General features: G+C 43.2%; 2 protein-coding genes across 5 annotated transcripts in view; both read left to right on the plus strand.

The window, feature by feature from the left end:
- The window catches only part of sptb (spectrin, beta, erythrocytic), a 43,367-nt gene that overhangs the window by 2,190 nt on the left and 13,641 nt on the right, over positions 1-27,536 (plus strand). For all 4 annotated transcript variants that reach the window (XM_080513180.1, XM_080513181.1, XM_080513178.1 and 1 more), the window contains 20 exons: positions 3,568-3,827; positions 14,304-14,455; positions 14,560-14,733; positions 15,671-15,768; positions 17,147-17,227; positions 17,387-17,502; positions 17,612-17,724; positions 17,821-18,008; positions 18,930-19,047; positions 19,465-19,623; positions 20,585-20,887; positions 20,971-21,121; positions 21,804-22,674; positions 22,824-22,961; positions 23,361-24,120; positions 24,388-24,590; positions 25,398-25,488; positions 25,897-26,043; positions 26,547-26,813; positions 27,071-27,295. In XM_080513180.1, the coding sequence (XP_080369306.1) occupies positions 3,680-3,827; positions 14,304-14,455; positions 14,560-14,733; positions 15,671-15,768; positions 17,147-17,227; positions 17,387-17,502; positions 17,612-17,724; positions 17,821-18,008; positions 18,930-19,047; positions 19,465-19,623; positions 20,585-20,887; positions 20,971-21,121; positions 21,804-22,674; positions 22,824-22,961; positions 23,361-24,120; positions 24,388-24,590; positions 25,398-25,488; positions 25,897-26,043; positions 26,547-26,813; positions 27,071-27,295 (4,503 nt within the window). In that variant the 5' untranslated portion in view covers positions 3,568-3,679. The remainder of the gene's footprint in view (positions 1-3,567; positions 3,828-14,303; positions 14,456-14,559; positions 14,734-15,670; positions 15,769-17,146; positions 17,228-17,386; positions 17,503-17,611; positions 17,725-17,820; positions 18,009-18,929; positions 19,048-19,464; positions 19,624-20,584; positions 20,888-20,970; positions 21,122-21,803; positions 22,675-22,823; positions 22,962-23,360; positions 24,121-24,387; positions 24,591-25,397; positions 25,489-25,896; positions 26,044-26,546; positions 26,814-27,070; positions 27,296-27,536) is intronic.
- Positions 6,981-11,170, plus strand: LOC308142204 (uncharacterized protein; the record flags this gene model as incomplete). The annotated part of the gene is made up of 2 exons (XM_080512552.1): positions 6,981-7,539; positions 11,166-11,170. 2 exons carry the CDS (start codon positions 6,981-6,983, stop codon positions 11,168-11,170), a joined length of 564 nt encoding a protein of 187 aa, XP_080368678.1.

Consider the following 27,536-nt stretch of genomic DNA (forward strand, 5'->3'; position numbering starts at 1 on the left):
ACATCAGTTTTAGACAATTTTGTGTTTTTGTTCATACTTAAGGATTCGTTAATATAAATCACTCCCAGGCACATATTCTGAAGAAACTATGGAAAAGTGAGTAAAATCTGTCAGTAACTAAGTATAGACGTGAATGAGTGAGCAACCGAGCTAGATAATCATTATTCCTAAGAGCATTTAGATGAAAACTGTAAATTTCAGTGTTCAAAAATACGCCGAATAATATCTTCACACACTGAACAAGCCTCAGATGCATGTTTTTGACCTGCATGAGAAAACTCATGCAGACTCATGCAGATGTGACATCTAATATAGTGAAGTTGTTTATTTCTGGGGACTTCCAGCTGTCAGGGTGGCCCACTGTGATCAGGAATGTACGAGTTGCCTCTCTTGCTCAAGGACGCCACAAGAGGACACCTTTCTATTAGCAGACACTCATTGTTACAGGCAGCGAACCTTTGACCTTTGTGTCTCTGCTCCGTCTATAAGCAGGGGGCCGGCGTGTCTTCACACGGCTCCAAATAGAGCCGAGTGCAGCATCTCTGTGGGTAACCACCGCGCACGCTCCTGATTTTCTGCGGCCGGTGGTTCGGCAGCTCGGCGGAGCCGTCGGTGGCTCTCAGACACGATTAGAGTCTTACAGTCGGGTGTACAGCAGACAGTTTTTTTTGCGGCGCGAGTGCGCCATGCGAGTCCTGGACAGGTTGTGTGTGAGGTGATAAGGGGATCCCCGGTGGTGGGTGGAGCGTCCCGACGCTGATAACAACCCTCTGCAGACGACTGATACTGAGCAGGGAGACCTGCAGGATGCCATGTGCATCACTGAGGGCCTCTTCGGTGAATGCATTGTACAAACATCTGCCAGCTTTCATGTGGGCTGTATAAAGAGGCAACTTAGGGCTGTTTAAGGCGCTTTCAACTGCTGGCGCTTTTATAGTTCATTCAGCCAGGTCTCCGAGGGAAACATCAAACTTTTGACATTGTTACACTTGTATGACAGCATATGATGCAAAGTGAAGGTGAAACTATGTGCCAGCATCAAAATAGTTGTGGTGCAGAGTTAAAATGTTAATGCGTCAATTCCAAAATAATATGCACACTGCAAGATGCCCCTGGGCAAATTTCTTCTATAGTTTTTTTTTTTTTAATAAAACCTCTGAGCTAAAGCTTAAAGACATTTTTAAAGTGACTTGTGTTTTAAACATCAGACTCTACTAATTAGTAGCAACGAGTGAATTCCCACCACTCCAGCACCTTCAGAGCAGTTTACACTGCTCACATTCACACATATTTACACATCATGGACGAGGGCATCTGAGGTTGAAGCAGCATGTGAGTCAGTGTCTTAACCTTCTGAACCTAAGCCAAAAAAAAAGGGGGACTATTTTACTGGTTCAACCCACTCAAGATGAAATTTTGTTATATGTGGCCCTTATATGTGAGCTGTCAGTCTAATGATTGATTTACTCAATCAGAATAATCATTGAGCTGGAAGTCGAATAGTGGTAATACTTCTATTTTGGAATGAAGGTGCTCCATTGTGCACTATCCAGTAAGGATGGGTTGCAGTTTTCGGCCGTGTAGAGCTCAGAATAACACCCGTTCTTAAAAAGAAACAAATGTTTAGATGCGATAACAGCAAGTAGAGACGGCAACAAAGCAGATACATTTCCAACATGCCGTTAAGCTAATCTTTATTTAAAGGCGGGAGCAACGAGGTCATGGAGCACGGCTGAGAGACAGCAGCTCCACCACAGTTGAATTATTCACATCGAAAGTGCTGAGACAGAAACTAGATACATTCTCACACGTTTTACCCAACACGACAGGACAAACAATGAAGAAAATGTAAGTGGTTAGTACAGACAGGAGAGGGAGACTTGACCACAGAGAATAAATGTCTCTAATTTGGGTCAGCCACAACCCCCCCCACCCCCCGCCCCAATCCACGGTGCCTTATTGCCGAGAAATGTTTGAAGTTGTCGGCTCAAAGAACAGAAATGCCTTGCAGATTTTTTTTTTCTTTCATACTGAGTGCAGTTCAGACCGTGCACTTTTCACTTTTGCTTGATCAAAGAAGTGGAATCAGTATTCATAGTTTTACCTTTTCATTTAAAACTCTGTAGTTCTACTTAATCTGAATTTGTGTGCACTTTTGCCTCCTCTTAATATTCCCTCTGAACGAGGGCTCAGTGCAGCGGGAGTGCAACTGATATTAAAGTCAATTATGGTATTGAATAGTTTTTAAAACTCTCTGTAATTGTGAAGTTTTACCATGAAGAAAAAGTAAATGAAGATATTAGAAAAGTCATTCCTTAATGTGTTGGTCGGAAATATTGAATCAGTGCCACAAAGCAACACGTTCCTTTGCCCTCAGCCATCAACTCAACTTAAACTTCCCGCTTTATTTCAACCACCAGTAGAAACTCACAGACGCACACGCGCACTCACATTTCAAATTACGTGATCTGCATCATTCGAACGAAGGCGGTTTCGTCAACTCCTGCAGTACTGAGGGGGTTGCCGTCCCGCTGTGTGACATGATAAGGGAGCTATGCTGCGCCCAGATAGAGCTATCTGAACAGCTCCCCTTCAACCCGCCATTCCACACAAAGAGCACACCGGCACGCTGCAGCTCACCAGAAGGACACGCACAAAATGGAGACGGGAGCTCGTCGGGCCCGTGTGAAAGCTTCAGTACACGTAATTTCGGTCCGAAAATAAATTTGGACAATGGCTGAAATCATATAAACTCACTGAAATTGCATTGTCGAGCCAGGTATAGCTGCAGCCTCTCCCCAACTGAAATTTAAAACCTCCCCGATGCAAACTAGATTTCAAAGAGGCGATGCAACTGAGAGACAGAGCTGAAGTCTCGAGCTGGCATAAAGTTTTCTTCCTCAACTGCGGATTATCCTTCATCAATTAAGTTCAATTCAAGTATGTGATATAGAATCAAAATGGGAAGTTGTGTGACTTACTGTTTCTTTGAGCAGTCTAGTAATAGTTTCTCTTCTGGAAGTCCCTTAATATGTACAATCTTGAGATCGTCACATCGATTACATGTTCGTTTTGATGAATAAAACTGTGAAGAACTTAAATTCTGATCTTTTGTAAGTTAATTGACATTATTTGATGGAAATTAAAAGTCTTAATTTGGTTAAGATATATTAAAACATTTATTTTATAATATACATTTTATTTTCAAATCTTTTTCAATAGACTTCTTTTTCTTTTTCTTCTTCTTCTTCATCTTCTTCTGCTTCTTCTTGAAAACAGTGATAATGCCAAGATGTTAGTGACTAAACCTATCAATTAATCAAATATTTACTGCATACCTGTATATATGATCAAAGGTTACTTGAATTATCTGTGCAAAATTAATTACTTAACCAGAAATACATACATACAAACCCCCTGTGGTTTTTTTTTGTATTTTCTATTACCTTTTCTTTTGCAAGTGTGTGAGCAATCATCATTGTGAGCAATGATTATGATGATGATGATGATGATGATGATGATGATGATAGATGTAATGATTGATCTGCATTTCTCCTTCTTCCCCAGGCTACTTTCAATCACTTCCATTTTGCCCCATCTTCTCATCTCCATCTTCAGCCAGATCACCTGAGGACGCCGGCCGCCGTCCCTCCGTCCGCTCGACACGCTGGCTACCGCCATGACTTCCACCACAGATTTTGACAATGTGGAGATCACGCAGCAGTACAGCCACATCAACACCCGCTTCGACCTCTGTGATGAGGAACTAGACAATGACAACAGCTCCGCCAGGCTGTTTGAGCGCTCGCGCATCAAGGCCCTCGCAGGTGAGTGCCTGCATAGTAAACAGGCTCCGTCCTCTGTGACACATTTCTGAGATGACAGTCTTTTAAAGACTGTGGGAAGGGCAGCGAGGATGAGCTATAATGGGCGAGTGACGGTTTAACTTTAGCAGGGGTGATGAGAAATGTAACCTTCACTTAGACAGACTCAGAAAAACTTACAGAATCACACTCAGGGAGACGTTTGATTTTCCTACACGGCTCCAACTCTTGAGGAGTCGGGGTGTGCATGTGTTTGTGCATTTCTCGTGTTGTCACATGCCCCCCAGCAGCTGAGCCCCTGACACGGCTCCACACCCCCTCCAAGTAACTGGGATCGGTGGCGCATTCCCCGAATGTCCACCGTCTGACCGATCTGGACAGCTGCCCTGCCCGTCTGCCTCCCATAGCACAAATCTCTGGCATTTCTGGCTAAGCTCGTAAGCTGCGACCCACCTGTGGGCCGCCTGCTCACCGTTTTAAAATAGCAGTGTTTCAGCAGTGGAAGGAAGTGTTACAGAAAAGGGGAGTTGAGGGTCACATCCTGCTCATGTCTGTAAAGCTGCAGACACAAGAGAGGTCGGCCACGAGCTGGTAAAACATACGTTTGTATACGGAGAGAAAAGGACCTCTGGGCTATCAAATCCACACCACTGCTTCATGAATGTTTCATGAGTGTTGATACTAAAACCCAAGCAGAGCATTTGACGGCAAACTTGAGCTGTTTTTTTTGAGCATTTTATTTTTAAAGTTCATATTGCAAAGCTATACCCACATGGCAACATTAGCTTTTATTGGACTCCTAAATGGCTACACCCAACAATATTCACTCGACATTAAGCTCTAATTTTAATTTCCGTTCACTCATGAAGGACAATATGCAATCTCCTTCTCTCTTACATGCCCAATGAGTTTATTCGACTGCTGCTAATCAAACAGCAGACTGAGCTCATAAAAGTACAGAAGTACTAAACGACTTATGAGACCATTTTTATTTCAGTGTTACATCAGAGAAAAGGTCATAAATTAGGCTTAATGTTGATTTGGTAAAGATTTTTGCATTGCTGCAGCAAGAAAAAGGCAAAAACTGGAATCACCTTCAGGAAGTGATTGAACTTACTTCCACCTTTTCCTCTTATTTACCTGTAATCTCAGTTAATTTGTCAGTGTTTGGGCTCTTTATTGTACATGGAACAAATTTATGAAAGAATCTATTTTCAAAAATATCTTTTGAAAACGGCTGTTGGTTTTTGCCAAAGTAAATTTGATCAGATGATTGGGAGAGAATCAAAGCATATGCTTGATAAGAAACAAACAAAAAAAAAGAGCGACTAGTGCTCTATAGAGACTAGAGGAACTGCATAAACGCGATGATTCTCTGAAGGATCAATCTCACATCACAATATTTACAACGATTGAACAATTACTGAGAAGGCATGGTTACACTGTGGAGTGCATAATTGTCTCACAGCAAGAACTCATCTGAGTTTCACAGAAACTCAGATGGGTTCTCACCCAGTGCATGTCTAGATATTTATTTTTATAGATACTCTTCTTGTACACAACAGTCGAAGGTTCTTATGGAAATGGATGACAGTGGGTTGACTGTGTGCGCGTGTGATTTATCTTCCTTTTTGTGCTGGTTAGTTAATAGACTGCAGACCCCTGCAAGGTGTATATGAAGTTTGATCATGATATCCTTAAGACAGATCATTGTATTATGTAGTCCATACAGATATTACTTATTAACAGCCAGCAAAACCTTCCTTGAGTGGCTGCTCTCTCAAAATGCATGCATTGGTTTGCTGCAACATGCAATGTGTCGTCTGTTTGCATTGTTTCCTGTGAACTTTATGTGTATGGTTACTCACGTTTAATCCAACCGGGAGAAGCTGAACTTTAACCGGTAATGATAGCTACTACATAGAGGATTATGTTGCAGTCACAGAGCGCCGACGCCACTTTAGCCTGAATGAAGGGAGCTGCTTCATTCATGCTTTGCAATCACCAGCTGCCAGTGGAGCGATGCCGCCCAGTCATGTTGATCCAGGTGGAACCTGCACCGCTGCCGCTCACATCTCTGGCGCAGCTTCCTCCATATGTGCACAGCTGCTAGTTTTGTGAACTTTACAGACATGTCACGCAATGATGCACGTTTTTCAGAGCACAGTTCATTCAAACCACTTACCTGCTGCAAATGGTTAGTAGATTAGTGCAGCCATCACAGCTTGAAATAAGTGATCAGATCAGATCATGTGTTTGAAACAAAGGTAAATGCAATTTTATTTTTGCCCAAACATTTTTTTCAGGTTTGGCATCGGTTTTTGTTTTGAAGTAGCCAACATAGCGTTTGTCTCTTTTCCAGGATGTTCATTAGGACGCATTCTCACCACTTTGCTTGCTGTCTTTTTCTGTCTCTTTAAGTGATGAATGCGTCTGTGTGGGTGCTGGTGGTATTGTGTTAGTGACGCTGCACTGATGTTTCTGTAATGCAATCACTGTTTCCTGTTAGAGAGAGAGAGAGAGAGAGAGAGAGAGAGAGAGAGAGAGAGAGAGAGAGAGAGAGAGAGAGAGAGAGAGAGAGAGAGAGAGAGAGAGAGAGGTGAAAGGAGATGAGACGCTGAATATTGTCAATTTACTGCTTTGGAACTTAAAAAAAAAAAAGAAGCATCTATCAGGCCTTCAAAGAACCTAGAAGATATTTTTCAGCACTGCTTCTCATACAAGCTGACATGAAAGATATGTTTCCTAAAGATTCTGTGGAAATATTGGCACTGAAAACCACAACTGTGCCACTGGTTCCCTTCGTACTCCATGATGTCACAACTGTGTGGGAGTGTTTGAGTGGAGGGAGGAGTGCTGTGGGAGCACGTGGATGTATTGAAACATATTGTATGCATGGATGGGACTGGAGGAGCCACTGTGAACTGAACTGAAGGCTGCCTGAGAGTGGAGGCAGAGCATCATCACGGCAGCGCTGAGGAGAGAGGGAGTAAGAAAGAGGAGGAGGGAGGGAGGGAGCAGGAGCGAATGTGAGAGGGATCCTGAAAGGAGGACAGAGAGCCAAGAGACAGAGAAGAAGAGAGACGTGGAGTGCCAAGCACCTCAGCTGGCTCCAGAGGCGGCGTGCTGTTGTTGTTGCTGTTTCGGGGGGTCAAAATGAGCAGCCCATGCCTGCTGCGCGCTGCCCCTATAAGCCAACCCCGGCTCCGAGAGGTCAAGATCAGCCTGAAGGCCAGCAGCCGGGAGGCCGCGGCCCTCCGGAGCAGCACTGGAGGGACCAAGGAGGCCGCCAGCCGGCCCTACGTCCCAGCAGAAAGAGAGGCCCCTGTGAGGGTCGGGGTGAGCGTCAGCCGGAGCAGGAGCACCCCTCCGGTGCACCGGCCGCACAGGCAGGAGAGCAGGAGGACGGCGAGGGGGGGCGGCAAGCAGCCAGAGCCGGAGCATCACCCGGAGAGGAATGGCACCCTCCTGCACGTCCCGCTCACCGTGGCTCCGGCGGGGCTCTCCAACATCTCCTCATCCTCTTCCTCGTCCTCCTCCTGCACCCCAAGACGTCAGCGGACCTCTCACCCCCGCCCTCCGCCCGCCCCTCTCCTCTCCACCTCCTCCTCGTCCTCCTCTGCCAAGAGTATGAAGCGAGCACGCTGGCTGAGTTACAGCACCTCCAACATCTGCTTCAACTCCATCCTGGATGGACGCTTCAGGCAGCTGCAAGGTACAGCGTCCCGGTGGCCGAGCGGCGTTTTGTTGTCAGTGCATCCGTGTGCATTTCAGAGAGTTTGTCCGTCTTCTCCCGCCTCACAGACGAGGGAGATGTTACTTTTCCCATCATGCCCCTCCCTTCCCCAACTTGTGTTTGTGTTGAGGCCGGGGCGTCATTTCAAGGAGGTTGGGTTATGATGTGAGTAAGTTGTGAGGTTAGTTTGTCATCCTGCTGAGAACTGGAAAAAGGCGGCATGAACGTCTTTAGAGGTGGCCCTCCTATTAAATACATTTGGTAGTAATTTATTTATTTTGTGGAGGCTGTGGCTCTGCCCCAATTGTTCACTCACTAGGCCTATGAATAATTCATATGCAAACTCCTGAAAAGGTTGTGATGTTTTTCCCTCTGCAGTCAGTCATTGCCCGCTCGTGTCATGCATTCTTATGTGCCCCATTTAAAAAAAAAATTAACATATATATCATTTTCGCCTGTCATTTATTCTCCATGTGGCCCTTACGCTTCAGAAACTGCTTCAAAACACAAAGTGTGTTCCCCACCTAACCTCGTTTCCCCCTGAAAGGCTGTGTCGGCGGTGTAAAAAAATAATCAATTTCTCTGACGGTTTAACTTCTCCCTGCCTGTGTTATTAAGGTTTTAAGAGAGAGGTCTCCCGTCACTGTGGATTTTTGTTAGCTTGCTCTGTGCTATCCAACTCCCTGATGGCAGGAGTGCATTAGTGAGAGGAAGAAAATGGAGGAGACGATGCAGGAACGGAGAGGGAAATGCCCCCCCCCCCCCCCCCCCCCGGTCTCTGCTAGATTTCAAGTATTGACTGATTGTGAAGACTGCAGAGGCAACTGATACGTGAAGCAGCAAACTTTTGAAGCACTCCCAAAGCAGGGATGTGTCAAGTTTATTGATCCCTTCAAATGCATCTCATGAAATTTTACTTTTTATTTACCACATTCAGGGGAATCTAGTCTAGCCAGCCATGTTTTGAAGTTGGACTGAAAAACAGTGATCAAAAAGCATAAGAAATAAGACAGGTGTGGTTTTTTTTTTGTTGCTTTCATCAAGTCGAACTTGTCGATTTTCTGATGTCTAATTTAGCACGTCACTGTTTCGTATATCTGCTTCCTTGGCTGTCGAGAAACAATTGTTTTGACCTTTAACCTTAAATTTTTTTTTCAGTTATGTCTGTACCTGGGTTGACATGGGGGCCTTGTCCCACTTGGCCCTGCCAGGTACTTCTCCAATGATTTTAATCAGATTTCTGAACCTCCTCCAATGAATTCTCTCATTGTAGCTCCACGTTGAGTCTGTCTTGGATGTCAAAATAAACTCATTTATAATTTGCAATCAAATCTTTTAGTCATGACCCGAAAATCACCACCTTAGGTGATAAAAGAGCTTGAACCCAACCAGTAAATATTGAGCTTTGCCTTATAGCGTAGCCCTTCACTTCCCCACAACACTGGTATGGTGACTGCCTTACAGCGGCAAACAGCGGTATGTACAGTCAATCTCACAATCTCTCCTCTGTCCCTGTTTGCTGTTCATAACTAGAATCACTCCACATTTGATCCTCAGATTATTGTGCGACGGCCACGTGATGGTCTAATATAAATATAGATAAAAAGAATATCCCAGGTTTGAGTCCGGTGGGAGTTTGTGTTTTACCCCCACGTGTGTGTGGGTTTTCTTTGGCCACTTCAGTTTCTTCCCACAGTCTTAAAACATGCAATTGAAGTTAAGTGGTCTATATAAATGACCTAAATAAAACCCCATGGTCAGCTGGGATTGGCTCCAGTGTGGAGACTGATGTTATTGTGTGAATAGTGCAAAAGTTTCAAGCGCAAGAGTTTTTCCTCCCGTCTCTTGGTCAGGCCGTAGTTAAGATGTGGTGTCATGCGGGACAGGTAGGACTGGCAGTGTCATGACTCAGGTATGTGCCTCGGTGTTCTGGGACCACTGGGCCACATCCGGTAAGAGCTGACTATGGGAAAAGACGGATCAGGGTGTATACAGGGAAAATCCATCAGCATTAATAAGTCATGGGGCTTTCACTGGACTGAGAGATTACTAAGTAAAAGCATGTGGAACAGAGGAATGTTTAGTAAAACTTGTTCTAATATACATGAAAAAGAGACTGTAGTGACAAGACACTGCTGCAGTCCAGTTAGAGTAAAAAAAAAAAACTGTGAAAGGAAGTGAAAGAACGTTTGGATATACAGTATGACTGCTGCACTTATGCAAAATAATTAATTCATGCGCCAAGAAATTATAACAAAGGAAGCTTGTGTAACAGCAGCACTAAGAACAACCAAACGTGTCTACGGTGAAGTTGTGTGTAGCACATCCAAACTACTTCAGCTGGTTCTTCTTTCACTTATATTCCATCCATCCATCATCTGAACTGCTTTATCCAGCTGAAGGACACAGGAAGCATGTAAACATGCAAACTCTGCAGAGTTAATGTTATTACCTGAGAAAAGTTGCTGTGCAGTCGTATTTAGCTGGATTTAGCTACATGTACATTTAATTATGACACAAAGAAAAATACTTTTGATTTCCACATACTAGAAGTGAGACACACATCTGCAGTGATTACTCTTATCCATATTTGTGGTTGCATGTTAGAGCTTGAAAAAAAAAAGCCATAAAGTTTAATTTGAATAGCGAATATGTTTAACTTTATAACTAAATAAACAAGGAGACTAGAGTTGGAGATACTAGCAGAAAGTTGCTCATGAATACATGTGTGTGTTATTTCTTCAAACATTAACTTTGTTTAAAGTATAAACAGACTTTCTGAAGCCCTGTGAAGAAGTGGCACCCTCATTATTTTAACCAATATGCAAATAATAGTGGAGTAACAATTACAACCGAATCTTCATATGATTAATTCTTTATTTGCTCCCGAATAGCTTAAATAAAGAGTAAAAGCATTGTTTCATAGTCGCTCACTGTTGTCATATGGAGCTTGTTGTACTCTGGAGACGGCGTGCAGACTTCCCTCCCACACACTCCTCCATTACTCGCCCCCTCCTCTGCCTCCTTGTGCTTCCTAAATGGCCAGAAGCATCCATGGGCCTGCTCTCTGTCCCGCCTCAAGGTCTGCTCATGCGATGTAATATGGCAAAATTGTGTATGGAAATGCACCTTAATTGTCTTCTCACTGCTTCTGTTGCGCCGTCCTCTGGAGGCGACACCCAGATAGTTCACAAAGGATTTGTCAGATCTTCTCTTTTCTCCTCTCGCAAGCTCCGCCGTTGTTTTCTGTGCCGCCGCCGAATTACGACCCAAACCTTTGTTTAAGATTAATGCCGACGTTGCTAATGGAACTTTGAGTTATTTTCATGTTTTAATTGTCATTACTTTTTCATGGTGTGGTTATCCGTGTGGATGCGGGAGAGCAGCGTGTTCTGTTGTTCTGCTGAGGGAGCAGAATGAAACATGATTTATTTACTCTGTTCTTCTGCACCATGTGTTGTACATGTAATAACCCAAGATTTCTGTCTTGCTTTTGTCGGTGGTGGTGATATCAGAGGTAGATCTTTAAATGTGCTCACTGTTGTTTTCAGTTGGTACAGGAGGCATTATTGTATTTTGTGCTGTTTTCCTGGTTGTGTCTCTAGACTAAACTCAAAAAAGCAGAATCTCCGTCATTCGATCTGTGACTTTCTTTCTGATTTGTCCTCTTTTTCTTTACTCCAGTCTGTCTCACCCACCTCCTCTATCCCCCTTGCACTTTTTTTCCCTTTTAACCTTTAGTTCGATATATTTAACCTCACCGCTTCAACACTGGTTTTTCTCCTCTTCTTCTCTTGTTCCTTGCTTATTCTGCACAGCCTCAGGCTCTGAATCATTCATTGCACATCTCATTAAGGATGCAGTCCTTTGCACTCTGTATTTTGCATTCATTTTTGGGTTCAGGAATAAACACGATAATCTGCAGCAGGCAGACCGAAGGGACATGAGAAGGGCGCGCGTCCGACCTGATCAACTTACAGAAACTGTATGCTTGTGAATAGATGTGTTTATGTGTCTACACTGAGATTTTGTTGAGTTTACAGTGGTGTAGTAGTCAACTTCTTGCAAAAGTAAGTGTTTTGATTTCAGGTATTTTTGTGTAAACCTTTCATGTCCTCCCTGTGAAGATGTGGGTATAATAATAACAAGGACACTTTGGCAAGTAGGAAAGCAGAGATGGGAATCAAACCCGCAACCTTCCAATATGGGAGACGACCGTTCTACCAACCAAGCCATGCCTCCCCTTATGCTTGTCCTCTGATACAATCTAAAGACATGTGCATGAGGTGAATCAGAATGTGTGAATATGAGTGTGTCTGTCGCTCAGTGTTTGCCATGTGATGGACGGTCTTTTATCTAATGTTGATCGGGATCGACTCCAGTAGTCTGTGACACAAAGTTAGATAACAAAGGTGTAGAGGAAGGACAGGTGATTTTAAATGACAAAACCACAATTGGAAATTCAACCGTGCTCTATACAGCTGGAGCCGATGTTCGCCAACACAGTGAAAACTAACCTGGGCAGCTCATCTATCATCACAGAGAGACACATGATCATTTGAACATATGGCCAAACAACTTTTTACAGTATATGAAACCTTCCTGAGATTCTAACTATCTTTTGTTATTTCAGCATTTACGGTGACCTTGAGTGTCTTCAAGGACATTGATGAAGTGTATTCATATCCTCCCATCTCACACCCACACAAGCAGAGGGAGAGCATGTGCCCAACACAATCCAGGTTGACTTTGAAGACTTTGTATATACTGAATGCAGATACTCAAGCCCCAGTCACAACCGCTCACCCACTCTCACTAAGATTGTCCACAAACAAAATAAACTGTAGAGAACATTAGGTCTCTGAGCCATATGGTCCTGTCAAAATTGGTTTTATTTTTGCTGCAGAGTAGGAGGCACTTCTCCCGTGCAGTGCGATCTGATTTAAAATACGAGTGTGAGCCCGGCAAGATGCGTCACCATGTGGGCCGCGCTCATCCTCCCAAAAACCTCTCAGAGTGTCAATGTGCTCACAGTCTGTGCATCACTCTTCTCTGTCATTCCTTAGTTTTCATGCAAATCTCCAGTGGAGAAATTTCAGCAGTTTATATCCAATTTTTTTTATGCACATAAAATTATTATGCAAGATCACATCTTTAGGTACTCTGAAAGGCAGAAGGAGATGTAGATAGCAACCATGCAACATTTCCCCCAGTGACTGTTCTTTTGTGGAAGTGGAAATCGGATTTGAAATCGGGCTTTCCACAAAAAAAAAAAAAAAAAGGTCTGCAATATATCAGCAGTCATATCAAGCATGACAGTTATTTAACAGCTACTGCAGAAGTGGCCAATAATAACTCTTCTCTGCTCCAGTGAATGAGCAGAAAGGTCAAACCTTGATCGTTTCTGAGATCTTTCCACTGCTTTAACAGGCCGATGGTGTCACTGGAGTACTTTTGATTGACGTCCTGTCCTGTTCTCTTCCCGCTATGAGAGTTGCACTGTGCACGTACAGCAGGAGCTGCAGCTCCTGATACTGTGAAACTGGCTGTGTCACATGGAGGCGGCTTTGCCAGCAGGACGGCGGGAGGATGACTGTTGAATTCAAAAGTCTGGGTTTTTTGAATGATTATGGATGATGGAAGTAGGAACTCTGCAGTCGGAGCTGAAGATGCTTTCAAAGTCAGATCAGTCTGTTGGATTTATAGGAGCCCAGGTCATATTGTTATGATCAGATCAGAGGCTAGCAATCTTCATAATTAATCAAAATGGGAATGAAATGTAAATACTTACATTTCTGTTAATGAATATTCCTTAAGGGTGACTATTCTCTTTTGCGTATTTTTTAAAGTATTGATTTCACTTAAATGTATGCGAGTGATGGGCGATTAGTTGTGCCTCCTCTGCAAATGTCCAGTTGTTGGGTTTTACTTGGCGTTTAGTAAGGTAATGCTGATTCACATTTGTAAGATTTAAATGTTTCAACACAGTGAAAATGGGTAAAACCACACGAACGAGCATGTCTTACGTACACAGCAGTCTGTGAAACACTAATTTTAACATGCTATATGATTTCCCATCGTCATCTACTAATTCGCGCGTGTACCGACAGTTTGAAAAATATTTTAACCATTGAATCTGCAATTTTGTCACTTATACATTCGTTTTAACAGAGAAAATTCAAGATTCATATTTGGATTTGTTAACAAGACTTTGTGTAACTTTTATACACTTTATTGTTTGTCCTATAACTTTTCTTTGAATGTAAATATGACATACACAGAATTTAAAAGGGTAATTGATTGCTTTTAAAAGGAAACTAAGAATTTCAGTAGTTTTTAAGATAAGTTGTACTTTTCATTACAATTCAAGCCAGTAATGTTAGTTGTACTTGAAAAAAAACTTTTAATACTCTTTCCATCTTTGATTTATTACAATTGGTTTGGTTTAGAAATGTCATTTCTGAGAGACAAAACTGCATTATTGGCTGACTTCAATGAAACTCATGAAGCCAAACAAGCATTTTGAAATGCTGTCAGCTTTCTCAGTCGAAAATGTATTTGTCTTGACTCTGCGCTGGTCCCCGCCACGTTCTTCCTGCAGACTCTTAAGCATCTGCACTTCTGAAGTTCCCTTGTGCACGACAGTAAATCCCGACCAGTTCCGGTGGCACTGCTCTGTAGCTGTGAGGATTTTGCATTATTCATGAGGCTCATGTTCTTTCTTAACTTTGTGGTCCCATCAGATGAGCGTGAGGCCGTGCAGAAGAAGACCTTCACTAAATGGGTCAACTCGATCCTGTCCCGGGTTGGCTGTCGCATCTCTGACCTCTACCTGGACCTGCGGGATGGACGGATGCTCATTAAACTGCTGGAAGTGCTGTCTGGCGAAAAGCTGGTGAGACCTTTTTGGTTACTCCACCTGATATGTATTTTCTTATCGTTTACTCTCTTGTTCTCACTCTTCTTCTTTGACATGTTTCATTCTGCTTTGCTCCGAAGCCAAAACCAACTAAAGGCCGGATGCGCATCCACTGTTTGGAAAATGTGGACAAGGCGTTGCAGTTTCTTAAAGAGCAGCGGGTCCATCTGGAGAACATGGGTTCTCACGACATTGTCGATGGCAACCACCGCCTCATCCTGGGACTCATTTGGACCATCATCCTACGGTTCCAGGTGAACGGGAAACCCAAATATTACTTGATAATACACAGAGGCTGTTTGCAATAATTGTGCTCAAATTGCTCCAATTTTTTTTTTCACATTCTCTGCCACTGTGTCCCTCATTGTCGATGTACAAACTGTTTTCTGCATGCAGGCAGCACAGGAGCAGGTTTATCTGGGCAGCCTTGGGATGTTTTTGAGTTTTTTCTTTCCCTCTCTCTCTCTCTTTTTTTTGCAACGATGCCTTCAGGTTCCAGCCATTATCATCTGCTGTTAGAAGCACATCCAAAACATCACAACCTGTCTATTAAACTCTCTTATCTTTCGCGAGGGGCCATATATTTATTTTTAATTTGACAGCATCACTTGTTATTTTTAGACGCGTTAGTTCAAACAATATGGCTTCCTGCATAATTCAGCTTGTTGAGGGAGGAAAAAAAAGGGAAGAGAAGAAAAGGCAGAAACAGGAAAAGATGAAGTTGACTCTGTCCTGTCTGTATCTTTCAGTCTGCATAAACCAAGGAGAACCAAAGCTCGCTAAATTTAGCCGTCTCTCAGGGCCCGTCTCTCAGATCACATCACTGTTCTAATTACTGGCCCACTGTGGGAAAATAAGAACTTCAATAATTACCACCCCTCTTTCTATCACTTGGATCCAATACTCAGTTTTGTGAGATTCGGCCCGGCTAATAACATTGATGATATATCACTTGAGATTACTTTTGTTTTACACAAATATAAAGACATCCTTGTTTTTCTACAAGCTATTATAAATGATGTATTTCAAAGGGATTTTCTGTGCCACTTTTGCCAAAATGTTCCCCACTGGTACATCCTATTAACAACATGCTACTATCAGCGTTTTGTTTGTTTCCTTTTGACTGTGAACATCAGACGTTAGATAAGTTTCATTATTTACCATCCAGCTGTGCTCGTTGTTCCTCAACAGATCCAGGACATCATCGTGGAAACGGGCCAGGCGGACCAGAAGCAGACGCGCTCAGCCAAGGATGCTCTGCTTCTGTGGTGTCAGATGAAAACTGCCGGGTAAGAGCTGCATGCGACCTTTAACCTCACCAAGCTGTTGAACACGATTAGAGTGTGACCGTACGTCCATCACTGAGCACAACTGCACGTCTGATTGTAGGTTAGATCAAACCTATCAAAACATACATTTTAACCCGATTTATTTAAACTGCCACGCAATAGAATAGAAAATACTTTATTAATCCCAGAGGGAAACTCTAAATGCCATGTGTCTTTAACCTCCATGAAAAACAACCACTACTTCTTCTACTACTACTAGAAATATCAATGGATTTTTCCAGAAGTGACCACCATGATCAACTCTTTGTGCCAATTGCAAAGAAAAGAAATAGTCTTGCATATTTCCAGAAGAAGAGATAATTATCTATTTTTACACAAGAGAAATGTGACGACTGCCACCGTCCTGCTGAGTAACTGTCAGGCTGAAAAATCCTCACAGCGTCAGTATTTTGACCTGAGTGGCTGCAACAGGGGATGTGAGTGCAGCTGATAAACAGTGAGCCTGTGCGACAGCTCACATGTCTAATTCACCATTATGAGTAATTGATAGAGTTACTTGTACTGTATTGGGACTTATATGTATATCGTTCACTGCTGTACAATAATATGCTCAGCTGGAAGTCAGAACCTGGAGTGGATTCATATTAAAGTGATTTTGTTTTAATTACAGTGAAGGCAGATTTGAGATTGAAACACACGTGAAGCAAAGACTGAGGGAAACGTAAATCTCCTTAAAATGAGTTGAAATGTGCATCTGTCAGCTCAAGCCCTGCAAACTGTGTGTAATGTTTATGCAGCAGTGTTGGCTCCGCGATGCACAAAGTCCTGATGTTTCGACTTTGCTCGTTCCGCACAGAAAGCTTGTTCAAGCTTCTTCACCACCAAAGGGATGAGTTTGGAGGCTTCCTTTTATTTGCCGTGAGATTTGTTGGGGCAGCGTGAGACAAAGACTGAAAGCTGATATCTTGCGGTAAAAGCGTGACAGTCAGTAATCTTGGCTTGGTTTGTTTTTCTTTTTGCAGCCGCTACCTGCAGCTCCATATTTAGTGTATAGACATGTGAGCCATAGCACTGCTTTCAACTCACTCTGGGTAAGAGAGCAAACAAGTGTGTTTCCCAGAACGACAGGCTGCCTCTTTTAGGTTAAAGGTATTTATTTTGAGTGTGCTGATAGGTGAGACGTTTCTCTGTGGATGTGCCCGGAGGACATGGATGTCACCAGTCTGACATAACATTATAGCTTCTTCCAGGTTTAAAGCTAGAGAGGGTATTAAGTGTACTTGCTGAGAAGTAGATCAGACCCTATTTTGATGTAAATCAGGAGCTCCTCCGGAACCTCTGTGATTGTCGGTGACATCTGCTTTCTGTCGTTTTGCAGATACCCCAATGTCAACATCACAAACTTCACCACCAGCTGGAAAGACGGCATGGCCTTCAACGCTCTCATACACAAGCACCGGTAAGAGGCGATGAATCGCAATGAATCCACTCTCGCCATCTCTGAAGTGTAAACACGTGAAGCCTGTCCGCTCGGCGTCTCGCCGCCTCGTTCGCCTTCATCTCCTTCCGCCGCCTCACTGTCACTTTCCTCCTCACACCCCTCATATCGCTCTCCCAGGCCAGATCTGGTGGATTATAACAGTCTGAAGAGGTCCAACCCGACACACAACCTACACAACGCCTTCAACGTGGCAGAGCAGAAGCTTGGTGTGACCAAACTGTTAGACCCAGAAGGCGAGTGACTGACGGAGGCTGCTCCTTCACGTTAGAAACAATGGCTTGAAAAGAAACACCTCGGGAGCTGCGATGTGTCATGTTCGTCGCCTTCCCTTTTGTTTTCCAGATGTGTTCACTGAGAATCCAGATGAGAAGTCCATCATCACGTACGTGGTGGCATTCTACCACTACTTCTCTAAGATGAAGCAGCTCGCTGTGGAGGGCAAGAGAGTAGGAAAGGTGAGACGGAAATACGATGATTATTCATGCGGTCATAGACGGAAGCTTGTTGTTGCCTCTCTTGTTTATCTCCCTCTGCGCTCTCTCTTCCTGCAGGTCCTGGACCACGCCATCGAGACAGAGAAGATGATTGATAAGTACGAGACACTGGCGTCGGACCTGCTGACGTGGATCGAGCAGACGATCATCGTGCTGAACAACCGGAAACTTGCCAACTCGCTGACGGGAGTGCAGCAGCAGCTTCAGGCCTTCAACACGTACCGCACTGTGGAGAAACCGCCCAAGTGAGTGAAGCCAGGCCAGCTTTCCACCGCAGCACACTCCACCACCTCTTCCACAATCTTAAATCACTGCTCTGCTTCTTTTCTTCTTCTTTTTTTTGTTAAGAATTCAATTTATGCTAATGTCATTATATAGGTTACCAGGGTTTAATTAGTGAGAAAATCAAAGGGGTTTGGGTTGTGTGCATGCTTCTCTTCCCGGCATCTTTTACTTAAATTTCAATGAAAAAGGAAATAAATTAAGACCTGAGGTAATAGTTTTAATAGTTTTATTGAAATACACCATTATTGTAATGTAAAAACAAAAACATATAGAAATGATTAAATAAGCATGAGTAAACAACCATAAGTGGCCATAATATTTAAAACTGTTGCATCCACTTCCGAGGTAAAAGGAGCACATATCCAATATAATTGTTTGTGGCCTTAGGAGCCAAACAGATGTTAACAAGAAAATATTTTGTGTACAATTCTTTACAAAGACTCACATCAAGCAAAATGTACCTTCCCTTGGACAAAGTGTGGCTTCTGATGTTAAAGTTAAAAACATGGCTGACTATGCTGGTAGCTCTGCTTCACTTGGATTGATGCGTTCGTCCACCCTACAGGTGAAGTGGCTTTAATTACAGAGACTTTAATTACTGAGAGACTTAAAGAGCAATAAACGGATTCAGCAGGAGGGATGAGCCGACCAGTGGGTGGTGGAAAATCAAACCCTGAAGGTCACAAAACAATGAAATACCACCATCTTCAAAACATCGTCTGGGTTTATATTTCTACTTACTCATATTTTACATTCAGCCTGTGACATTCACCCATTTTTAGCATTGCCATGTGTTTGCTTTTTTCCCCCTGTTTTCTTATTTCCAGCTTCTATTTTGACGGATGACCTTGCAATGTGTAACATTTTTAATCTTTGCTCAGGTTTCAGGAGAAAGGAAACTTGGAGGTGCTGCTGTTCACCATCCAGAGTCGAATGAGGGCCAACAACCAGAGGGTTTACACGCCTAAAGAGGGAGCCCTGGTTGCAGATATCAACAGGGTGAGATTCCAACGTGCCCTAAGCAGACAATGCAGATTCAGTACAGAGCTGCCTTGCGTCTCTCTGCAAGTTCGCTTAGATTGACAAGCACCATTTATTCAGTAAACTAAAGGGCAGAGGCAGCAACTAAATAACAGAATTAGATCATAGTACTATAATTTATGCTTCACAAAATAATGATCAGACTGTGCATTTCTCAGTAATGAATGTGGTGAAACTTGATGGTTTATACTTAATGTTTCACTGGGAAGGGACAAAATTATAAATATGTTTAAACATCCTCCAATTAACTGGAAGTTTTATCAACAGTGCCCTTGAAAAAAAAACCCAAAGTCAACCAGCTCTATCATCTAATTTTAAAATATGATGTCGACCAATCATCAAACCTCCGTGGTGTTCCTCATCATCTGCGTGCAGGCCTGGGAGCGTCTGGAGAGGGCGGAGCATGAGCGGGAGCGCGTCCTGAGGGACGAGCTGATCAGACAGGAGAAGCTGGAACAGATGGCGAGAAGATTCGACAGGAAGGCGGCCATGAGGGAGACCTGGCTCCTGGAGAACCAGAGACTTGTGGCCCAGGTAAACCCCACAGCTACACAAAGGAAGCTTTGACTTTGTTTGCACTTGCATTTATTTCACTGTCGCCGTTGTTCCCGTTGGCGGAATGTGTGGCGGGACTACATGTCTATTTTGGGTTTGACGTTTCAATCTCAACCGCAGTGTACGATTAAAAAAAAAAAAAAAAAAAAAGATTCTCTGTAATTAATTGAAACAGCAGGTTGTCTTCACATCCATACATTTCAAAGGGGAGGAAAAAAGCAGGAACAGGTTTTCTTGAAAACATGAAGTGATGAAACAAACTGAAAACTCCAGCTGCAAAGTCCCCCAAAAAAATTTACTTAAAAAAACATTCTCTCAAAAATATTCTTCAAAGTGATTAAAAGTCACTCATACTCTTTATGTTATGTAATGTTCTAATAACAAAATTAACATGTAAAGTATTTACATCTTTTCTTACCAGTGCAGTTTAACAATTAAGCAGATATTCAGGGTTAATACTTTAACTATATTGATAGTTATTAGTTATTTAAGTATATCAACACATCGTATTATTTTTTTAACCTGTTGAAAATGAGACATTTTTTTCATATATAGGACTAAAAAAATTGAAAGTTTGTGCAGTTATGGTGTATTTGCTTTGTTGGTGGTAACTACACATCTGTGGGTGCACTTTGTTTATAACCTTCACGGTTTCCATTCCCTCCATGCTTTGTAGTGTCCAGTCTGTCCCCTCACAATATAATAGTGCTGCTGTTTTTCTCAGTCTGGTCTCGTACTTGTTGGTATTTTTCGTGCTCTCCACAGTGTTTTTTTCCCCTTCTGTCCTTGTCCATTCTTGCAAAAATTTGTGTCACTTTTCCATCAAGAAAACAAGACAACTCTGATGATCGTGCGTTGTTTTTTGATTTTAATCTTGAACTTGAACTAAAATGAGGAAGTTATGAATCTGAAACCAAAACTCTACCTTTCAATCCCTCAGGACAACTTTGGCTATGACCTGTCCGCGGTGGAAGCGGCCAAGAAGAAGCACGACGCCATCGAGACGGACATCGCTGCGTACGAGGAGCGCGTTCAGGCCCTGGTGGACATCTCCAAGGAGCTGGAGTCTGAGCGATATCACGACGCCAAACGGATCGACGTGCGCAAAGACAACGTCCTGCGACTTTGGGACTACCTGCAGGAGCTGCTGAAGGCCCGGAGAGCTCGTCTGGATAAGAACTTGACCCTGCAGAGGATCTTCCAGGAAATGCTGTACATCATCAGCTGGATGGACGATATGAAGGTACATCAACCTAAACGTTCACACTGAAAACATGTATTTTCCCCAAACAAAAAGACGAGCGCATTGATTCCTCTCCTCTTCAGGCCCGGCTGCTGTCACCTGACTTTGGGAAACACTTGCTGGAGGTGGAAGACTTGCTACAAAAACATGCACTTTTAGAGAATGACATCGCCCTGCAGGCAGAGAGGGTGCAGAATGCCAGCGCTGCCGCTCTGAAGTTTGCCAATGGAGACAGTGAGTAGAAAAGCTCACGATGCCCTTGAAAAATCTTGTTATCCTTAAAAAGTAAAAAAACCTCCCCAAAAAACAGGAACTTTCTGTGAAAAAAGCAGATTGTTTATAGTGAGATATTTTGCATCGGTATCTTGTGTTGCCAATGATCACCACAAGATACCAATGCAAAATATCTCACTATAAACAATTTGGTGTTGATATCATTGTCAAATATGGTACTAGTCAGCTTTTCAAGATTTGACAATAACATTTACAAGATTATTACAAGATGTGAGATGAGATTAATTGAAACATTGCAAATTGTTTGTTTCAGTATTGTCCATCCATCCATCATCCATCCATCCCACAATTACACCAACAGGCAATTGAAACAGAGCTTCAGATACGGGGTTTTTTTGGACAGTAAAAGTAAATCCTGGAAAACCCATAGAAAACATGCAAACTTCACACAAAAAGAAGCCCCAAGAAACAGAGATATTCTTGTTGTGAGGCAAAAAAGTGCTAACCACAGGTTTTGGAGTTTTTTTAATATCCTAAATGTGTCTTGTTATAATTTCAATCTCTAGCTCTAAAAGACCCCAATAGACTTAAAGTCTAGTAAACATCTCAAAAAGCTGAGAAAAAATTAAGTGAGTTGAAGTTGTTAATAGTTGTTTTTTTTCTTTCATTGTTCTCTCTTCAGGCTATAAGCCGTGTGACCCCCAGGTGATCCGGGACCGGGTGCAGCACCTAGAGCTGTGCTACCAGGAGCTTTGTGCCCTGGCTGCCCAGAGAAAGGCGCGTTTGGAGCAATCCCGCCGCTTCTGGAACCTTTTGTGGGAGGTGACGGAGCTTGAGAGCTGGATCAGGGAAAAGGAGCACATTTTCTCGTCCCTGGACTACGGAAAAGACCTGACGAGTGTTCTGGTGCTCCAGAGCAAGCACAGCGCTTTCGAGGACGAGCTCGGGGCCCGCAGAGCCAATCTGGAACAGATCTTGAGTGAGGGGGATAAAATGATCCAGGCCAAGCACTTTGGCTCGCCAAAGATTCAGGAGTGCATGGACAACATTAAGAGGCAGTGGCAGCAGCTGGAAGAGCTGGCTGCATTTCGAAAGCAGAACCTGCAGGACACTCAGACCTTCTTCCAGTTCCAGGGAGACGCTGATGAACTTAAGGCCTGGCTGCTGGACGCCAAGAGGCAGATGACCAGCGATGAAGTCGGCCATGACGAGTACACGACGCAGCGGCTCCTGAAAAAGCACAACAACTTGAAAAACGAAACAATCAAGAATGGAGCCACCATTGAAGCTCTGTCCAAACAGGCCAATGGGCTGCCGGAGGAGCTGCAGAACACCCCTGATATCCAGAGACGCCTGAAAGACATCAAGGACCTGTACATGGAGCTCATGTCTCTGGCTGACTTGAGACAGAAGAAGTTGGATGACACCATGGCTCTGTACACCATCTACAGTGAGAGGGATGCATGTGAGCTGTGGATGGGCCAGAAGGAGACGTGGTTGGTGGGATTAGACGTGCCAGAAAAGCTCGAGGATCTGGAAGTTGTACAGAACAGGTACACAGAATATACGAAGCTATTATGTACTCCTGAATTAGATGTGCATCACACAAAAAATGTTAGAGATCACACCTATAAATCAATGTTTCTCTACTAAGAACTGAATCCATTGTAATATTTTTTTTCATTTGACATTTTCTTTGTAGGCTCAGCATTTTAGCCCAAGAAATGGTGAATGTTCAGTCTAAAGTCGACAACGTCAACAAAGCTGTGAAACAGCTTGAGGACAGCAGACACCCGCGGACCAAAGAGGTCAAGGAATGTCAGGCACGCCTGAATAAGAGGTGCTGTTCATGAAAACTTCAGTTATGTGTGGCTTCAAATACAAAATCATATTCCTTCTTTATATGCATTTTGTGTTCATAAGTATCTTTGAAATTGTGTTAATGTTTCATTGCCCTGCTCCTAATTGATAAGGAATTAATTTAGATGGAAAATAGAGTAAAGTTTTTTCGTGGCTGTATATTTTTGTACAACAAACAAGCATAAATTGTGTTTGTATATGTTTATCAAGTATGTATTAGCTGCTGATAAAAGTAGTTACTTGCCAAACAAATTATATTTTCTTTCCTGTAAAATTACAGAGTTATAAACTTGAGCCATTACTGAAAGTACTGAATGTAAACAATGAAATACATGGCTGACATTAAATAGTATAAATCCGTGTAATCATTGTGTTCCAGGTGGGAGGCCTTCAAGGCCATGGTTGAGGAGAAGAAGAGGAAAATAGATTCTGCAGTTAGTCTGCACAACTATGGGCTGGAGTGTGATGAGACGGAGGCTTGGATCAGAGACAAGACGCGCTTGATCGAGTCCACGCACGATTTGGGCAATGACCTGGCAGCAGTCATGACCATCCAGAGGAAACTGTTCGGCATAGAGAGAGACTTGGCGGCCATCGACTCGAAGCTCACCTTCCTGAGGAAAGAGGCTGACCAGCTGGCCCACGACCACCCTGAGAACGCGGCGGACATCTTGGCCCGCCGAGGAGAGCTGGACGCAGCCTGGGACACGCTGAGGAAGACGCTGAAAGACAGGGAAGACTCTTTGGGCGAGGTCAGCAAGTTGCAGACGTTCCTCCAAGAAATGGATGACTTCCAGTCCTGGCTTTTTAAGACCCAGAAAGCTGTGGCGTCCGAGGAAATGCCCGCGTCGCTGCCGGAGGCCGAGGAGCAGCTGAGTCTTCACGACGCCGTGCGCGAAGACATAAACAACCATGAGGAGGACTATCACCGAGTGAGGGACACCGGTGCTCAGGTCACCCAGGGGCAGGAGGACGATCCTCAGTACCAGCAGCTGCAGCAGAGGCTGACGGGGATGGACCGAGGCTGGTACGAACTCCAGAAGATGTGGGACAGCCGCAAGAATTTCCTGGACCAGTGTGGGGGCTTCCAGCAGTTCATGAGGGACGGCAAAGCCGTAGATGCCATTCTTAATAACCAGGTACCATACTGCACATTGTTATCATGAACGTGTCTGTGTGAGTTTAAAAGTCCTCGGTGACTGCAAGTGGCTGTAATGATGGGTTAGTGATGCTACAGGTATTTAAAAGAATGTGGGGTTGAAGAATGCCGCACTGGCAGCTTCCACCTTGCGTACTTTTCTTCCAATAACACAATCTGCTTGTATTTTTCAAGACGGGTTTTTTTTTTTTTCTTCTTTCAAAGAACAAAACAAAATACAAGTTTTACGATATCCCTTTTGTTGCAGGAGTACACGCTGGCACACATCGACAAACCGGATACTTTGGCCGGGGCAGAGAAGGCTTTGAAGAAGCACGAGGACTTTGTGAGCACCATGGAGGCCAACGAGGACAAAATTGACGGCGCCCTGCAGGGGGGCCGGTGGCTGGTGGACAGCAACAACATGTACTCTGGAAAAGTGCTGGAGAAAATGGACTCAGTTCAAGACAGGCGAGTCATAATGGCTAGTGTTAAGAAATCATTGGAAACGTAAATGTTGAAGTAGATATCTTAAAGTTCAACTTAGGTTTTTGACCACTAATATTTCTGCATTCAAAAGCGTGATTAAACAGAGAATATGGAGTTAAACTGTTCAACACCTGTAAACATAACTTCAACTGTAATTGGCTGTGGCCATCAACATATGGAACCTGAAGTTAATGTTTAACTACCATTTTTAAATGAATGTATTGAGGAAAATCAAGCAACACATCCTCAGTTATCATAGATTAACCATAATCCACAACTGAAACACAACTCAGAATTGACGAAATTCAAATTTGGCATACAGTAAATAGCATACATACCATAAGTTATTTCTTCAAAAGAAAACCAACTTATTTCACTTCTGGAGACAGAATAAAATATGAAACACTTTTATGTTTATCTTGCCACTTTCATGCACCAGTTCAGACACTGAGCTTATGTTCCTTTCAGTTTCCCTCGGAGTTTGAGCTCAGCAGAAAGGCTTTCTCATCCTTATATCATTAGCGTCAAGAAGAGGCTATGAAGAGGGCATGGGAGCTACTCCCATTAACTCTCACAATTCAGCTTGGTAGACAGGCACCTGCAATAATGGGTATTGATCTTTAAGTGAGAGCTTTTCCTCACAGTGTAGCGGAGTTTGTGCGGATTCACATACTGCATCGTGTTTCTTCGAAGTATCCCACAGAGGGGACTGTTGAGCTTGAACAACAGTTTATACAGTCTGAAACTGGAATTGTAACGCCTTTCCTTCATTTTGTGTTTGATCTGCAGGCATAATAAGAATAAAAGAAGAGCCGAGGAGGTGTCTGAAAAGCTCCGAGATAACCGTGACCTGCAGCACTTCCTGCAAAACACTCAAGATGTGAGTTCACTGTCAGTTTACTGCTCTTGTTACTGTTTGAAAACATCAATTATTGCAATAATTATTAGCTTAATTATTCCTTCATTTACACCCACGATTGTAGTGTTTTGCTCATTTTATCTCTTGATAATTCTGGTTTATTTGCAAATTACATCGTGCTGTGTTTATTGCAGCTTTACACCAAACTTGTATCACTCTGTTTAGGATAGGGGTCCCATTTGGCTAATTGGTAAATAGTCTGTTTTCAAAAGATAAAGAATTAAATCCTACTTATGTAAAATTTCAAAGTTGATGCTTAGATGACTTTCCAAAGTATTGCGACCATCATTGTGCAAATCTGAGTAGCTCCTACAATAAAGACCGAGATCTACTTTGCTAATAGTCTCTTTCTTCCCCACCATGCTGCAGCTGACGGTGTGGATCAATGAGAAGATGCTGACAGCGCAGGACACGTCGTACGATGAAGCCAGGAACCTCCACAGCAAATGGCTCAAACATCAGGCCTTCATGGCTGAGCTGGCCTCCAACAAGGACTGGCTCAACAAAGTGGATCAGGTCAGTCGTGAGTTGTGAGACCACTTTGTGGCTCATTGTCCTCATTGTAGCATTTATTTAGCTGTGCCCCTTCGTACATCCGTATCCTATTACCTGTATTTTATAATATTAAACATGGATGTTTAAGTCCATGTGTTGTAAATGACTTTATTTCATACGACAGAATTAATGTCATTAATCTGTATTTTATAGTGTCAATCAAAAAGCTCTGAATATAGTAAGGTAAAGAGAAAAGGGAAAAATAATCACCCACCTGAACACAACAACACAGTAAGAAAAGTCAGAAGCAGTGATGTGTGGTGACAAAAAACGATGTCTGTTCATCGTGCATGAAGCTCACATTTAGCTCTGTGCTACAAAGATCAAATGTCTCATTTTTTTGGCCACATTTCGATGCATGTCTGAAAAAGCTTTGCACTTCTATTCAGTCTTTTTTTTCTCTATACATAATTATGAAAACAAGCTCTTCTGTTTTTTTGTTTTTTTTTGTGGGGGGGGCACAGGAGGGTCAGGAGCTCATGGAGTCCAAGCCAGAGTTTGAGCCTATTGTGAAGGATCGTCTGGCCAAGCTCCACGAGCTGTGGGACAAGCTGGAGTCCACCACGCAGGAGAAGGCTCGCCTGCTGTTTGATGCCAACCGCTCTGAGCTGTTCGACCAGAGCCTGGCCGACATGAAGAAGTGGCTCGGTGAACTGCAGCAGCAGATCCAGAGCGGAGACGAAGACGTTAAAGACCTGACTAATGCTAACATCCTCCTCAAAAAACACCAGGTCTGTAGATTTAGTGTGCTCTTTGTCTCTACTGAAAAAATATCATATTTGACTAAAAGATGAAAAAAAATGCAAGTTGATTTCATAAAACATAAGTGTGATAGCGTCTATGAATTTATATTAGAAAATTGACACTGAGCGCAGTCTCCCTCATAAATTCCAGTACTAACTTTCCTTTGGTTTACCCTCCGCTTCATCCCGATTATGTTTTTGAAAGGCTATTCATCTTGTTCTCTAATCACGTTTCCTCGTGCCAGATGACAGAGAACCAGGTCCGTGACCGGGCGCGCGAGATGGAGGAGCTCCAGGAGGCCGTCAGGAAGCACGGTGGAAGCAGGGAGGACCAGCCGGAGCTGGAGGCCGAGCAGCAGGCCGTGCAGAGGGACTTCCAGCAGCTCCTCACGCCTCTTGCTCAACGAAAGGGCAAACTGGAGGCCGTCAAGGCTGTCCATCAGTTCTACAGAGACCTGGCCGATGAGCTGGTGAGCATGGTTTCAATTTTCAAGGCAAAAGTAAAATGCTGAAACTCCCTGCTCTTGCACATAACCAATAACACCAAAGCTAAATGAACGCTGTTGGATTTACTTTAAAAGAAAATGATTGTGAATGTCCTCAAGACAGAATGATTTGGGGCTTTTTTCCTCTCCCAAAAAGATTTCAATTACAGTTTCGACACTTTGTATGCAAGACGGTTAAAATCAAATTTTCTCTCCATGAAAATGA

Source organism: Blennius ocellaris (assembly GCF_963422515.1).
Source record: "Blennius ocellaris genome assembly, chromosome: 17".
Lineage (NCBI taxonomy): Eukaryota > Metazoa > Chordata > Actinopteri > Blenniiformes > Blenniidae > Blennius > Blennius ocellaris.